At 33.4% G+C, this 15,090-nt stretch overlaps 1 protein-coding gene across 1 annotated transcript in view; it reads right to left on the reverse strand.

The window, feature by feature from the left end:
- Positions 1-3,809: 3,809 nt before the first annotated feature.
- The window catches only part of LOC134851516 (uncharacterized), a 35,576-nt gene continuing 24,295 nt past the window's right edge, over positions 3,810-15,090 (reverse strand). The window contains exons 13-17 of the mRNA XM_063867640.1: positions 13,789-14,043; positions 13,138-13,481; positions 10,288-10,518; positions 8,525-8,627; positions 3,810-4,035 (exon numbers count right to left, since the gene is read on the reverse strand). Of these exons, the coding sequence (XP_063723710.1) occupies positions 3,912-4,035; positions 8,525-8,627; positions 10,288-10,518; positions 13,138-13,481; positions 13,789-14,043 (1,057 nt within the window). The 3' untranslated portion in view covers positions 3,810-3,911. The remainder of the gene's footprint in view (positions 4,036-8,524; positions 8,628-10,287; positions 10,519-13,137; positions 13,482-13,788; positions 14,044-15,090) is intronic.

Raw genomic sequence — 15,090 nt, forward strand, 5'->3', positions numbered from 1 at the left:
GAAAAGTGATAAGGTTTAACAGTTCCTTTTGAAGATAAAAAAAACAACGAGACATCGTTTTTCAATAATAAATTTTGTAGCCTGTTATCACTGTTTTTTGTAGCCTGTGAAAAAAAGCCCATGGAAAAAATGCTTATCATACAATTTCATACTAAAGGTAAAATACTTGTCATAAAACTCTATAGCTTGGAAAAAATTCTTATGATGCTATTTTCAGACAATTTTGTCGATAAAAAGATAGATGAAAAAGATCAATTTTTAATTCCAGTGTTTGGAAAAAATGCTTGTTATTGAGTTTCATAGAAAGGAAAAAATGTTTATTTTGGTATTTTCATACACACTTACTTTTGCACAATGAAATTGTATGAAAGAGTATGGCAAGCGTGTTTTCATCAAAGAAAATTGTATGATAAGCATTTTTTGTCAACCCGGGATCGTGGTGAGTTTTTCTTTTTTGAGCCAATGACATTTCTCCTAACGGCTTCATAGGTGATTTATTATCATAAATTGGCAATTTCATAACCCCCAAAAATTCAAAAAAATTGGTCATTTATCAGTAGTTCTTAGATAATTCAAGAAAATACCCAAAACGGCTAGCTCAAAGGGGCGAAGTTCTATTGGAGAAACAAAACTACCCGGATCACAAAATTTCTGTCATTTTCTGCGAAAGTCGAAACAAGAAAATTTCTTATATCAAGGCAAACCTATGAGCGTTCCGACTACCCACTAAGGTATAAGATGTAGTTTTTGATAATAAAATGGTAGAAAATCTCGCTTTTTCCAAAACTCCTTCTCATGCTGTAGAAAATTTAAAAAATCGCGGCTATCAATGCAAAACTTCTCGAATTTGATCAATCCTTAATCCAATTTTGATCAATTTGCACGGTGAACTGATATTCTTCTTAGATTTAACAGTATTCAACCTTTGGGATTGAAACAACAATATCACATGATATAAATAATCTCGTCAAAAAAAATAGTGAGTTGAAGGTCAATTCCTGACTAATGAGATGACCACAACGAGCAAAAAAATACCTTGTTTTTTTTTTCAAAAAACGGCAAAGTAACAGTGATTGCGTTTTCATTTCAAAATACAGAATATAATAAAATTATCTTTTTTGATGATTGTTTTACCAATAGACTTTCGGCGTGAAAATTTGAGTCGATTAGAAAAAACTATATAACCCACCAAAACTATAAGACCCAAAAGGTATTGCTACAAACAATCGGAACTTTGTTCAGGGCAGATTTGCAGTCCCAACCAAAACCCTTACTCTCAGGATTTAAAATTAATTGCCTAACAAAGTGTGCTTCGGAAATTCAATTCACGACGCTCTTTTTTGTTTGGGACTTTTTCTAACCGTTTCGACAATTGTCGATTAATCTACACAAATTCATGCGATGATTACTGACAAGTTTTTGTTGCAGTGCAAATTTTGTTTTCTCCCTGCATACGTCCAAACTATGGTTCTCCCCGCAATTTTCCATATACCTTCAATGGCAGTTTCGGGATTTCTGTACTGGAAATTATGGATAGCTTGGGTTGTGATGGTAATGCCATATGTAGTGAAACAGGCCATTGCGGGTTCACCAAGAGACGGCCCTTCAGTGTTTTCCACAAATTGGGAATTTGGCCAAACAGCCTCAATGCAACAAATGATTGACAAAGTTTTTGTTGATAACATCAGATTTGAAGAAGATTACAAAGTGGAAGTAACCTGGGTAAAATCAACTGCGTATCTAGCTTCTGTCTTTGCATTCGACTAATCATATTTGCATAGGATGACTAATTTGACCTTAATAAATGATTTCATCCACAACCTACAGCTGAACAAAAAACACAAAAAGTAATATTGATATTTTCTGACTTCTTTCATTGTTGAAAAACATTCCTACTCATAATTTTGCTCACCCTGTCAATAGTTAAAGTGCTCAATAAAAAGATTTCTCTTACTTTTTTTTCTCAAATTGCCGAAGTTCCTCTGTCAGATCAACTAGTATGTCGGGTAAAATACAATCTGAAAATTGCTTTTTGATACAGAGGTACTTGTCTCTTTAAACTAAAAAAAAAATTTCGCAGCCTAAAAAACACATCTCAGTCTTAATAATAATGAGCGTTTTACTTGTGGTCAACTCGAAAAAAAGTAAACCGCAAATAAAAATTTGATTTAAATACATTTTATCATTGACATTATAGTACTGAAAACACTACACTAAAATGAAAAGCTAATGTCCTAATTGCGTATTTAATTTTAATTCAACCTGGGTTGACCTCCATTGCCCGAAAATGCTAATCATACAATTTCATAAACTAAGTCTATGAAAAAATACTAATTCAAACATTTTGCTAAAGCGGAGTCATCAAAGTTTCAAAGAATTTTCTTCTTGTTTTGGCAGATAATTCGGTATATCCTAGTAAAAAAAAGAAGAAACTTTTGTCAAAAAATCACTAGTCATACAATTTCCACATTTGGAAACTCTATGACTACCTTTTTTTACGGCAAAAGTAGTTACAAATTACCTCAACATTTTTTTTATTATTATTAATCGCAAAACGAAATTTGTAATCAAACATGCATTTTGTAAAAAAAAAAATTGCCTGCAATTTGCGTGTCAAAATTGAAAAGAATTTTTAAAAAATAATTTACGGTCCAAAAAACGTTCCGGGCAAAAGAAACGCTTCTTGGATGGACCTGCTCTGATCGTAACAAGACCGAATCAACTCAGTTCCATTTACTCTAGTTCATTCGCAAAAACAATTAGATATTTTTTTTAACCAAAAGGTACTCAATTGGATGCAATTAGAAAACACTGCGATTGATTGCGTCTTCGAAACGCTCTCATTCGCAATCAGACAAACGTGCCAACAAAATTTTTGAAAAGTCCTATATATTGGCGAACGATTCAAATCCTGAATATCCAGTTCTCCTTGCTGGTGATACTTCAATCACTTGATTGCTATAACGGTTTATACATTTTCATAACTCTCACTGCGGAAAAAAGCCAATCTGTGGCCATAGCAAAACGAACAAATTTTGATTATGCGATGACGCTTGTTGCTCAAAAGTATCATCAACAGCTGTGTACCGTGCAGAAAATTGCAACAACAATTTGATTATCTTGAAAAGCCAGATCTTCCAATTGAAAGGCTGCAATCTACAAATCACTATTCCTTCGCACCTACTGGATTAGATTACATTGGACCCTTACTGGTTGTTCTACAAGGTAAACAGCACCCCGCGTACGATCTTCTCTCCACCTGTCATCAGAGCTGTTCACCTGAAAATTTCTTCAAGCCTCTCAGCTGACAGCTCTTTACACTGCATCAGATGCTTTTTTGCCCGCCATGGTTTCCGAGAATTTCTATCGCAGTAATAAATAAACGAAAATAAAAAAAAACTATTTCCTTTAAAAATGCTGTTCAAAAAAGTATGGTTTCTTCTAAATTGAGGAAAATCGCACCCAATAAAACATCAGAACAAAAAATAAGACCATTTTGAAATATTATTACTGACTTTAAGCTTTAAGGATGACTTGAAACAAAAATTCGTCGTGGAATCGAATTCTTTACTCTCTGCTAAATCAGATTTTTTTTTCGTTAACCTTGATTCTGAATAGCACAAAATTCAGTTTTTTTTGAGACCGCGGAAATTTTTTTGAAGTCTTCTTTTTCAATTAAAATCATGACCGCAAGGGTTTTGAATTGGTAGCACGCTTGACTCTCCAACAAATTTTCTTAGAAGTACCTAAAATTGCGCAAAAAACTATTCAACATGACGCTATAGTTCAGTCCCAATTCGTGACGTGAGAAGAGGCACATTTTTGAATGTGACATATTTGGACCACTTCAAGAGAGATCAAAGTTGAAAAGATACAAATTTGAATTGCAAAAAATTTTTAACTATAAGTTCTCATATCGAGTGTAAGAGATTGTGTTGTGACGTGGACGTCGGCATTTGTGCTCGTCGATGTTCGTGAATTGTTCTCAAAACAGTTGAGGATGTTGAGTTTCTTTGCAGCTGGTATCCTGTCGACCTAAACAAGTGTGACTCATCAAGAAACTTCCATCATTAAAAATGAAAAGTTTCCGTTAAACTCAAAAAGACATATATTCAGCTGAAAAATTCAAAAAATTTGAAGCATTTACCACTCTTAGTTTTTACAGCAACAAAATGAATGAAAAATAAGAAAAAAATGCGTCACTTTGATATTTGTTCCGAATATTATTACCCTTTCATCCAGCGGCGGATCTAGGATTTTCTCGAAGAGGGGGGGGGCAGAATTTCAAAAAAATTTCGAAAATTTTGACCACTTTTTAGGTTGACCAAATTGATTTTCCGAGTTCTCCCAAAATGCAGTAAAAAGACGCTGCTTTAGACAATTTTTCTGCGCCGCAAGCAAATTTTTGAAAAAACAGGTGAAAAAAGCCGAAAAAACAGGTGAAAAAAGCCAGTTAGTGTAGACTGGCGCCAAAGGCGCTTTTAGAAAAATTCTAGGTTCGGTCTTCCAAAAATGAATTTCTTAAAAAGTACCAAAGTGCTCTTTTGTGTTGGCAGGCAGGGGCGGATTTAGGGGGGGGGGGGGCGGGGGTTTGACGCTTCTTCTCAGGGATTCGACCCCCTGCCGACCCAAAGTGTCCCCCCTTTGGTACTTTTTAAGAAATCCATTTTGTTGACGGACCCTAAAATTTTTCGAAAAGCGCCTTCGACGCCAATATATACTAGCTTTGAGGGGGAGCGCGCGCCTAAAAAAACGCGTTTTCTTCTGAAAGTTTTCCAAAAAAGTCCAAAAACTTTTAGTGCTTTACGAGAGCTCGGAAAATCAATTTGGTCGACCTAAAAAAAGGTCGCCAAAAGTTTCGAAAATTTTTTCAAAATCCGCCCCTCCCCCCTTCTCGAGAAAATCCTAGATCCGCCCCAGGTTGGCAGGGGGTCGAATCCCTGACCTGAGAGAGGGGCCTCAAACCCCCCGCCCCCCTAAATCTAGCCCTGCTTTCATCTCTCAGATTTTTCGAAGGAATTTTTGTAGGACTTTACATAAGAGAAATTGATGCGGAGTGATGACTTTGCAATAAAAACTCTCTCTTAACTTTCCCTCCATATTAACCAATGAATCCACTTATTTTTATCAGTATCTTTTCTGTCAACAATTTAGTTGTTTAGTAAAAAAAATTCGTAAAAAAATTAGAGTACCACAGTTCAAATAACGGTAACGTCAATAGCACAGTTTTTCAGTGTCGAGGAAAACCAGTGTGAAATTAGATTTGATATTCAGTCTAATTTACAGCGAGCATCCCGCATCAGCAGACCGAAAAAGCTTTTTGCTGAACCAATAAAACACATTCTTTAACGTTTAGCTATGAAAAAGAGCTTTTACAGTTCAGGTTAGCTCTTTCCTAAAAGGTTTGTAAGGTCAAACTGAAAAAAGAATCAAAATTATTTTTATTATTTTCTCGTTTTTTCATCAAAGGTTTATTATCAAGGTTTTTGCACACCGAGCATTCATGGACCATAATCGATTATATTGTCCTAATATGGTCAGTATCTATAAAAATACAAAATAATCTGTTATAATGCATCAAAGTTGGATTATGAATCTCATTTTTTATGCCAATATAATCCATTATCATCAATTATAATCAAATATAATGGATTTTTTGAGAGGCTATTCACGAAATTTTAGTTTTTGTTTCAAAGTAATATCCTATCCTGTTCAGTGCAGTTCCTACGTAGTACGTTTCATAAAACGTTACATTTCACATTAAAACTTATATTTTTCAGCTTTTTTCAGTTCATCGCAGTTTATAGCTTCATTTTACAGTGTTTTTTTAACCAAAACCGCTTAACCGCCAAAACCCAGAGCAAGGGTGGGGGTTGATTGATTCAAAACTAGTAAGAGTCATGGCATACATTTTGCAAATTTCTAATGGATTATAATGGATTTTTTATTTCAAAAATAATTGATTATAATGGCAATATAATCAATTTCCTGGTCTGAACTTTAAAACTTCAATAGATTTTAATGGATTATAATGGATTATCTTTGTCACGGAATTCCATTATAATCGATTAGAATCCATCGGCACTTGATGCGGGTTTGAAACGAAAAACAGTTTTTGGCTGTTTTTTGAAGTTAAACTTTTAAGCATCCCTCTCCTGGCAAAAAAATGATTATATAAATGTTTGTTAAGAAACGAGGTTTTCTAAATGTTTATTCTTCGAAAAAATTTTATGGACATTTGTGCTCTAATGACACAGTAATCACTTCACATGGTAGATAGTTAGTTTTACTCAATCAGGGCCAAAATTCTCCAAATGTTTAGAAATCAATTAATTTTAAGAATAAAGTTCTTTTCAAAGTTTCCACATAATGAAATTGTTTTAGCATAATCTACTCATGGACTCTTTTTTCTGTATTTTGTGGAAAAATACAGTAATAGCACGAAACAAAAACAATGACGTAATTCTTCAACAACTTCAGTGGTCAGAACAATAAATCGGTTCATCAAAAGACCTATAGTGGCAAAGATTATGGAAAGAATGGGCAAAAACTGTATGGATCGATTGACCGCACAGAAATTTAATTATCTTTGATAAGGATAAATTCAAAGGCATCATGCCTGTTTGAATTTATTGATCATCATATGAAGATGAAATTTCAGTGCGGGCATGCAAGCTATCCGTCTTTTATCAATTACTCCCATAATCATGGCCGTTATGGCGCTTTTTATTTGTTCATATTTTTGTGGGACTTTTTGTAGGACTTTACATAAGAGAAACTGATGCGGAGTGATGACTTTGCAATAAGAACTCTCTCTTAAATTTCCCTCCATATTAACCAATGAATCCACTTATTTTTATCAGTATCTTTTCTGTCAACTATTTAGTTGTTTAGTTGATGACAATTCGTAAAAAAAATTAGAGTACCACAGTTCAATTAACGGTAACGTCAATAGCACAGTTTTTCAGTGTCGAGGAAAACCAGTGTGAAATTAGATTTGATATTCAGTCTAATTTACAGCGAGCATCCCGCATCAGCAGACCGAAAAAGCTTTTTGCTGTGCCAATAAAACACATTCTTTAACGTTTAGCTATGAAAAAGAGCTTTTACAGTTCAGGTTAGCTCTTTCCTAAAAGGTTTGTAAGGTCAAACTGAAAAAAGAATCAAAATTATTTTTATTATTTTCTCGTTTTTTCATCAAAGGTTTATTATCAAGGTTTTTGCACACCGAGCATTCATGGACCATAATCGATTATATTGTCCTAATATGGTCAGTATCTATAAAAATACAAAATAATCTGTTATAATGCATCAAAGTTGGATTATGAATCTCATTTTTTATGCCAATATAATCCATTATCATCAATTATAATCAAATATAATGGATTTTTTGAGAGGCTATTCACGAAATTTTTATTTTTGTTTCAAAGTAATATCCTATCCTGTTCAGTGCAGTTACTACGTAGTACGTTTCATAAAACGTTACATTTCACATTAAAACTTATATTTTTCATCTTTTTTTTTCAATTCATCGCAGTTTATAGCTTCATTTTACAGTTTTTTTTGACCAAAACCGCTTTTCGCAGAGCAAGGGTGGGGGTTGATTGATTCAAAGTTAGTAAGAGTCATGGCATACATTTTGCAAATTTCTAATGGATTATAATGGATTTTTTATTTCAAAAATAATTGATTATAATGGCAATATAATCAATTTCCTGGTCTGAACTTTAAAACTTCAATAGATTTCAATGGATTATAATGGATTATCTTTGTCACGGAATTCCATTATAATCGATTAGAATCCATCGGCACTTGATGCGGGTTTGAAACGAAAAACAGTTTTTGGCTGTTTTTTGAAGTTAAACTTTTAAGCATCCCTCTCCTGGCAAAAAAATGATTATATAAAAGTTTGTTAAGAAACGAGGTTTTCTAAATGTTTATTCTTCGAAAAAATTTTATGGACATTTGTGCTCTAATGACACAGTAATCGCTTCACATGGTAGATAGTTAGTTTTACTCAATCAGGGCCAAAATTCTCCAAATGTTTAGAAATCAATTAATTTTAAGAATAAAGTTCTTTTCAAAGTTTCCACATAATGAAATTGTTTTAGTATAATCTACTCAAGGACTCTTTTCTCTTTTTTCTGTGTTTTGTGAAAAAATACAGTGATGGCACGAAACAAAAACAATGACGTAATTCTTCAACAACTTCAGTGGTCAGACAGAACAATAAATCGGTTCATCAAAAGACCTATAGTGGCAAAGATTATGGAAAGAATAGGCAAAAGCTGTATAGATCGATTGACCGCACAGAAATTTAATTATCTTTGATAAGGATAAATTCAAAGGCACCATGCCTGTTTGAATTTATTGATCATCATATGAAGATGAAATTTCAGTGCGGGCATGCAAGCTATCCGTCTTTTATCAATTACTTCCATAATCATGGCCGTTATGGCGCTTTTTATTTGTTCATTTTTTAATCCGATCCCTGCTGTGAGCCAAAATGTGCCAATCAGCCTACCTTAGTTTGAAGCCACTTCTCATCAAGTTATAGAAGAGGAAGACTCCGAGTACAATCACACACGCTATGCTCACTGCCACTCCACACACAGCGAAGGCCGCCTCTGAAAAATAAAACTCACTTCAGAAAAAAACAAGTTGAAATCTTTTTCCTAAAGCATTCTAGGGGAGAGGAAGTTTATTTAAATTCCAACTCATTTTTAACCAATCAGAATAGAATAGCGCTCAAAATAGAAGTTGAGGGCTTTGTGGAAGACAGCAAATACTAACAAGCTGCACAAACTTACAAGCTGCATACCAATTTATTTTATGTAGCCTAACTGATTAGACATAATTTGCTTGATTATATTACGCTTTCCTGTAAAAAATTATTTTATGTTTCATCCAAAAAAAGGAAAAATTAGAGCATCACTTTTCAGCAAGAAGCACAAGTTGTAGCATGTTCCCAAACCCACCCCCTTGACCGACCAGTATATTTCCGTTCAGGCTCAGAAATATTCCAATGTTATTGAAAAATGTTTCAGATAAACTCAAAAATGTTCTGTATGCTTATTTTAAGGTAGTCTGACCATGCATATGTCCTACAAGCTCGGGTCAAAGTGCTCGATTCATATTTTGACTCTATCGACCACATTTCAGTATTTTTCGACTTTCTCGACTAAAATTCGGTATGTTTTGACATTCTCGAACAAATTTTGGTAGATTTTGACTTTCTCGACCCAACAAAAATATGCTCGGTTTTGCTCGACGCAGTTCAGATATGTTTCAAATTTCTTGACCGAAACTCGATATATTTCGGTTTTCTTAACCGACAATTAAATTAAATTAATTATTCGATCCTGAAAAAAACGTTCCTAGTATTCTACCAAAAATGGGTATGGTTCGACTGTCTCGATTTTCTCCACAAAAAATCCAAAATTTATTTGAACCATCTCAATTTTGTTTCAGGCGCTGTCACTACGAGTCAAGATTTGCGATTTATGTTTCGACCGAATCGACCAAAAACTCGTACGTTTCAACCGTTTTGACCACAATCGGGTATGCTTCGACTGTTTCCGACCTGTGTTTTGACTTTCTTGACCGAAGTCGGGCATGTTTCGACTGCACTCGTCTTTCGACTTTCTCGACCATCAAATATCATGGGTAAATTGACAAAAAGTTATAGTGTATGCTCTTTACTTGATTTCTTGGGATGATGCTTGAGCTGAAGATAACTTATTTAAATTTTTTTAATTTCTATTCATTTTGTTTTTCTTTTCTTAACAAAACTGGACTGAAACTGTTGATCTGAAAATTGATAATTGAAGGAAGTTTAGTATAATTTACTTTTTGTTGCCGCAGGAACCCTGAGATCTGGAAGAATTAAAGGATTCCCTTTGAAACTTTTAGTTTTGCGGCAAGCAAATCTCCTCAACTGATTGTTGCTGATTGCAACTTTCTCACGGAGGCCTTTTCCGAGCATATATAAGCTCTGTTTCAAAGTTAAGAATTCAAAAACATTTTCAAAAAAAAAATTGAAAAAAAAAAATCAGGTTGTGCTCGAACTAAGTTTTGACTTTGCTCGACCTATGTCTCGTCTCCCTCCACCACAACTGAGTATCATTCGAATTTGAACTCGACTTTGCTTCTTGACTGTTGAATTCCATTAAAAAACTGCAGCTGCTCGACTTTCAAAATCGAAACATTTGTCGAGCACCTCGACCCGGGTGTCGTAAAAAAAAAATTTTTTTTCTTCTTTCGTACGAGCCTCTTTTTTGAACTTACCCTTAATGGTAAATTGCAGTCCAAATGATGTATGGTAGAGATGACCGCCTGGATTTATTAAATCGGCATCAAAATCAAACTTGAAAACTTGGTGACCAGTTTGAAGGATAAGTTTACTGTCACGACTCGAGTAGGAGTAGCACTCTGAAAGGGTCTCTAAGTTGTCTTCACTGGAACCCAGAAGATCAAAGGAAGCTATTGCAGTCTGTGCCGAACATCGTAAGCTGAAGTCTAAACAAGGTTAACCGGTTACTGAGCTAAAGCATATGATGTTCCAAACAAACTGATTTATTAAGAGAAAAGCAGAAAAAAGAAACGTTTCTAGACAAGGCAAACGATTTAGGAGAAAATTGCAAAAAAGTTATTTTCACATAGCCAATTGTTAGTTGGAAAAAAGTAATGAACGCAAGGAAACAAAAAAAGCTGAAGTGGTTTTTGAAGAAACTTTCACTTTTCCAAGTTTAAAAAGACATGTATATACCCTTAAAAGTGCTCCATTTTTAAATGCCATTAAGGAACAATTTATTGTTAGTCCTTTTTTTGATGTGCAAGTTTTTGGTAGATTTTTACTAGACACCCTTCCAGTTTTTACTGAGGTACCAAAAATATAAGTTTTTTGACAAAGAGTAACTCTTAAAATAACGATTATATTGTTTGCAATGTTTTTCTCCCAACTTCCAAATATCACTTCAAAGCTCTATAATTTTACCAAAAATTTTTCATATCAAACGTCACAATATAAGGGATTCAGTTCTGATCACTTATAGAAAAAAATCTAACATCGAGCAAAAATCTTAAAGTCGATGAAACAAAAAATCGATTTTATTCTCATTTTCAACCGAATTTCTTATTTTTTTAATGGGTGCTTTTATAATGGGTGCTTTTATAAATCGGAAAAGAAGCTAGAGTTGTTGACACAATAACTTTAAAAACGTTATAAGTGTAAATAGAACTTATTTTTGTGAATTTCAGCCACTATTCAACTTGTCCTTTTTAGTCTAAAAATTGAAAAATTCAGACTTTTTTCTCAACACTGACAAAAATGGTTGAATTTAATTTGCAATCCAAATAACGAACAACAGGGCTTCAAAGCGACACTAATAACAGAATATAAAACTTTCTTTGAGGTAGTCAAAAACCCATAGTTCCTCCCATCCATTTTATGGGGAAGTGGCTTCTGGTTAGAAGATTTAAGAGTATGAACAATTTTCCACTTTTTCTCCAGAAAAGTTAAAAAGAAAAACGAATCATCTAAAAAAGCAAATATTCATTTCGTGCAAGAGTAATTTAATTTTTGAGAAGACGTTATTAACTATAAACCTCAGCTCAGTAAAAAGACTCAAAAAGAAAACAAATAAATTTCACCGTAGAACTCATACATGTACTAACAAAAAATGGATACCCATCGATTCTATACAGATAATGTGGCAGGAAACGTTAAAAAATGACTTGAGTTGAATCAAAATCAATTTAGTTAAATACAAAAATGTAGCTTAAAAATAAGCTAAAATCTTTTTTGTAAATGTTTTTTGTTTCAATTTTTTATGAAATTGATTCGATTTAAATAAACTTGAATAATTCTTAACGAAATTTTCTTTAACTCTTTTTATACAGATTCTATACAGAATTTATTCAAATTTTTTAGAACATCAAACAATAAAGAAAAAGTGAAATAAATTTTTTACAAACGCTTTTTAATCAACTTCTCGTTTTGATGTTTGGTTGGAAAATACGCTATTAGGCTAACTAATATCTAATATTTCTGCACCAAAAACTTCTTTTTTTGATATTTTTCCTTTAATGATATTGGTCTTAAAAAATTGAGCCTCAAAGTTTGATAGTATAAAAACATTTTGCCTAGCTCTACTTCACTTTACCATAGGAGCCCTTAATTTCGCTTTAATTTGAAATGGAACCCCTTAAACGCTTAAACTAAAAGTTTGCTATACAAAAACTTTTTTAAGTGACTCTTGCTCTCTATAGCTCTCTCGAGGTTTAATTTAGTAGAAGAATATGCTCAAGCTTCGAAGCAAAAAAATAGTTTTTTTGAATCAGTTTTCTTGAGATTTTGATGATTTTCACTATCTTGCAAAAATTCATTTAAATCGATTCATTTCCACTTTTTATGCAATTAAATTGATTTTTTATTCTGCCACTTTAATCCATTTAATCCATTCTACATCGATTTACGTATTCAAATGGGCTATCGCAAATCGATTTCTATACAGTATATTATCTGTATAAAAATCTATTTAAAACGATTTCAATCTCAAGTTTGTCACTGCGCGTATGGCTTTGTCATTGTTCTGACCACACCAGAGCTCAAAAAAATTATGGCAAGTGGTTCTTTTTCTAATCTATTTTGACTACTTTAAAGAAAATTCATAACAATGTCAAATATGTTTTAAGGCCATTGGAGCCTTAGTTTGGGTTCTAAAATAATTTTCAAAAAATTATTTCTGGATCAAGAAAAACTGGTCTGAACGAACTCGTTTTTCAGAATAAATTAGATAAAGGGTGACAGGAATTTACTTAAAGGCTGACATCAAAATTAGATTCTTCTACCGTTACAGTTTTGACGTCCTTTTAGCAATAATTATTAAGCATTAGTGACTTTTTTCCTCTGGTTTGCTCGACTTCTCCGGTAAAAAGTATAATAAGAAATATTGGACATGAAACAAGTTGAAATTTAAAAAATAATAAGTTTTCTCTTTTTCTGATAAATGTTTCTTCTATGATTCTGAGCAAGTTGTGCATCTAGCTTAGCGACCAACTGTTCTTGTTGTCATTAAAAGTAGATAAGTAAACATATTTCATAAGAAATATTTTGAATGTTATTACAGTAAATACCTTGAATATTGTGTCGAGTTACCAGGGTTCCGTTCAGGGCGCACTGTTTTGATATGATCTGGGCCATTTGACTAACTATGCTTTCTTCTTCTGTTTTGGACCAATCAGCGCACAGAATTTTTCGATTCCGCGGTTGTTTAATCTTTTTTGTTTCCCAAGTGAGGGGGGTCAAAATAGGTTTTGAGTACTTGTAGGATGGACAAAGGTTAGAGTGTTTGGGCGAAGAAGTGGTAAAAGAGAAAGCGGCGTTGTTTCTAGCAGGGTGGAAAAGGGAACACCTGCTCAGTGAAATCGAGATTCCCTCTGATGTTTGCGCCCAGTTATTTTCCTTCTTAATAACAGATCTAAATCAAAAATGAGTATGTTGTAGAATAAAAGAAAAAAAGAAATATGAGCTAAAAACTGTAGGTGAACACTTCTTTTCCGTCCGTTTATGAAATAAAAGTGTCTGAGCAGCCTAATTTTGAAATTAGACATCAAAATCTATCAGTTTTAAACATTCTTTTATGCAGAGTTTTTGTTCGCACTTTATCGGAAATCAAAGATCCGTATATTAAAAAATGAGTACAATAGGTTTTGGTCACACGGTTGGTGATATGTCAAGCTATTTCAATAACTTTGATAATCGAATGAAAAATGTATAATATAAACCTGAATTGAGGAGGAGCAAAAACTGCGTGGGATTTAGGCGTGACAATTCTAGATATGTGACTGCAGTAATCATAGTCTGCTTTCTGTGACCTTTTCTCTTCTTCGGTCGATACTAGATGACCTGAATTGACCTCTGACCTCGAGGCACTGTTGAACACTACAGCGTCTATGATTTCACTGTGGATGAGGTCTTCTATTTCGAAGTATCTGATCTGCATTGGGTTGTAGACGAGGACAGTCGAAACACAGTCGCACCTAGGGTTAAGTTAATACCATAAATTCAACTTAAGCATCAAAATCAAGTTAAAATTTTACTGACTTTTACTTTGTTTTCATGCAGAATAGCTGACTTATAATCCATTATAATTGATTTTTTTGTGAAAAAATGTTTTGATAGAAAAAGGGATTATAATCTATTGTAATAAATTATAGAAGACTATAAGAGATTTTCGGAAAAATTATAATCAATTATAAGGTGGCAGGACAATCTGCCGTCTTCCAAACTACCCTACACCTTTCTACCCTATGCCCTTATATCCTACATACCAATCTACCCTATACCAATCTACCCTATACTAATCTATCTTATACTAATCTACCTTATACTAATCTGCCTTATATACCAATCTAACCTGTGTCGATTTGCCACATAATTAATGTAACCTTTCAAAGTGCTAGTTAGAATCGGAAAGATAACAGCACGTTAAAATTCATTTGAGTCCAATTTTTTGGAATCAATTTGAGTTTTTCACTTAAGGAAATTGTCTAAAGACTATATCGCAATTTAAGCCTCAAAGTCTGAAATTTGTCTCAATTAACAGGTCGGAACCCCGAAATTTTAATATCAAGTACAAAAATGAAAAAAAAAACTACGTCATTACATCAATTTTTGTTGGAATAAGATTTACCAAAATGAGTCAAATTTCTTGGGATCTATCCCAACAGAATCGGAGAACGCTTGTAATCGATGGCGACGCGCTAAAAACAGGAAACAAAAAAAGAAAGCATTCACTGGAAGTGTTCAAGGTGGGGGTCCTATAAATTCAAAACGACAGCAATAACCCGAGATAACGACCTTATTTTCTGTAGAAATGAACACACTCACGAAGTTTTTCCTGGTCGTTCAGATGCAAGGCTTCTCGTGCAGAAAATGAAACAGGACACAAAATTCAGCAAGTACCAGTCAATAGCATCATTATAATTATAATTGATTTTAATTTTTTCACATTTCACCAAAAATGTTATCATTATAATGGATTATAAATCGTATAAACTTGGCGCTTATACTTAATTATAATTAAG

The sequence above is a fragment of the Symsagittifera roscoffensis genome, chromosome 7 (assembly GCF_963678635.1).
Source record: "Symsagittifera roscoffensis chromosome 7, txSymRosc1.1, whole genome shotgun sequence".
Lineage (NCBI taxonomy): Eukaryota > Metazoa > Xenacoelomorpha > Acoela > Convolutidae > Symsagittifera > Symsagittifera roscoffensis.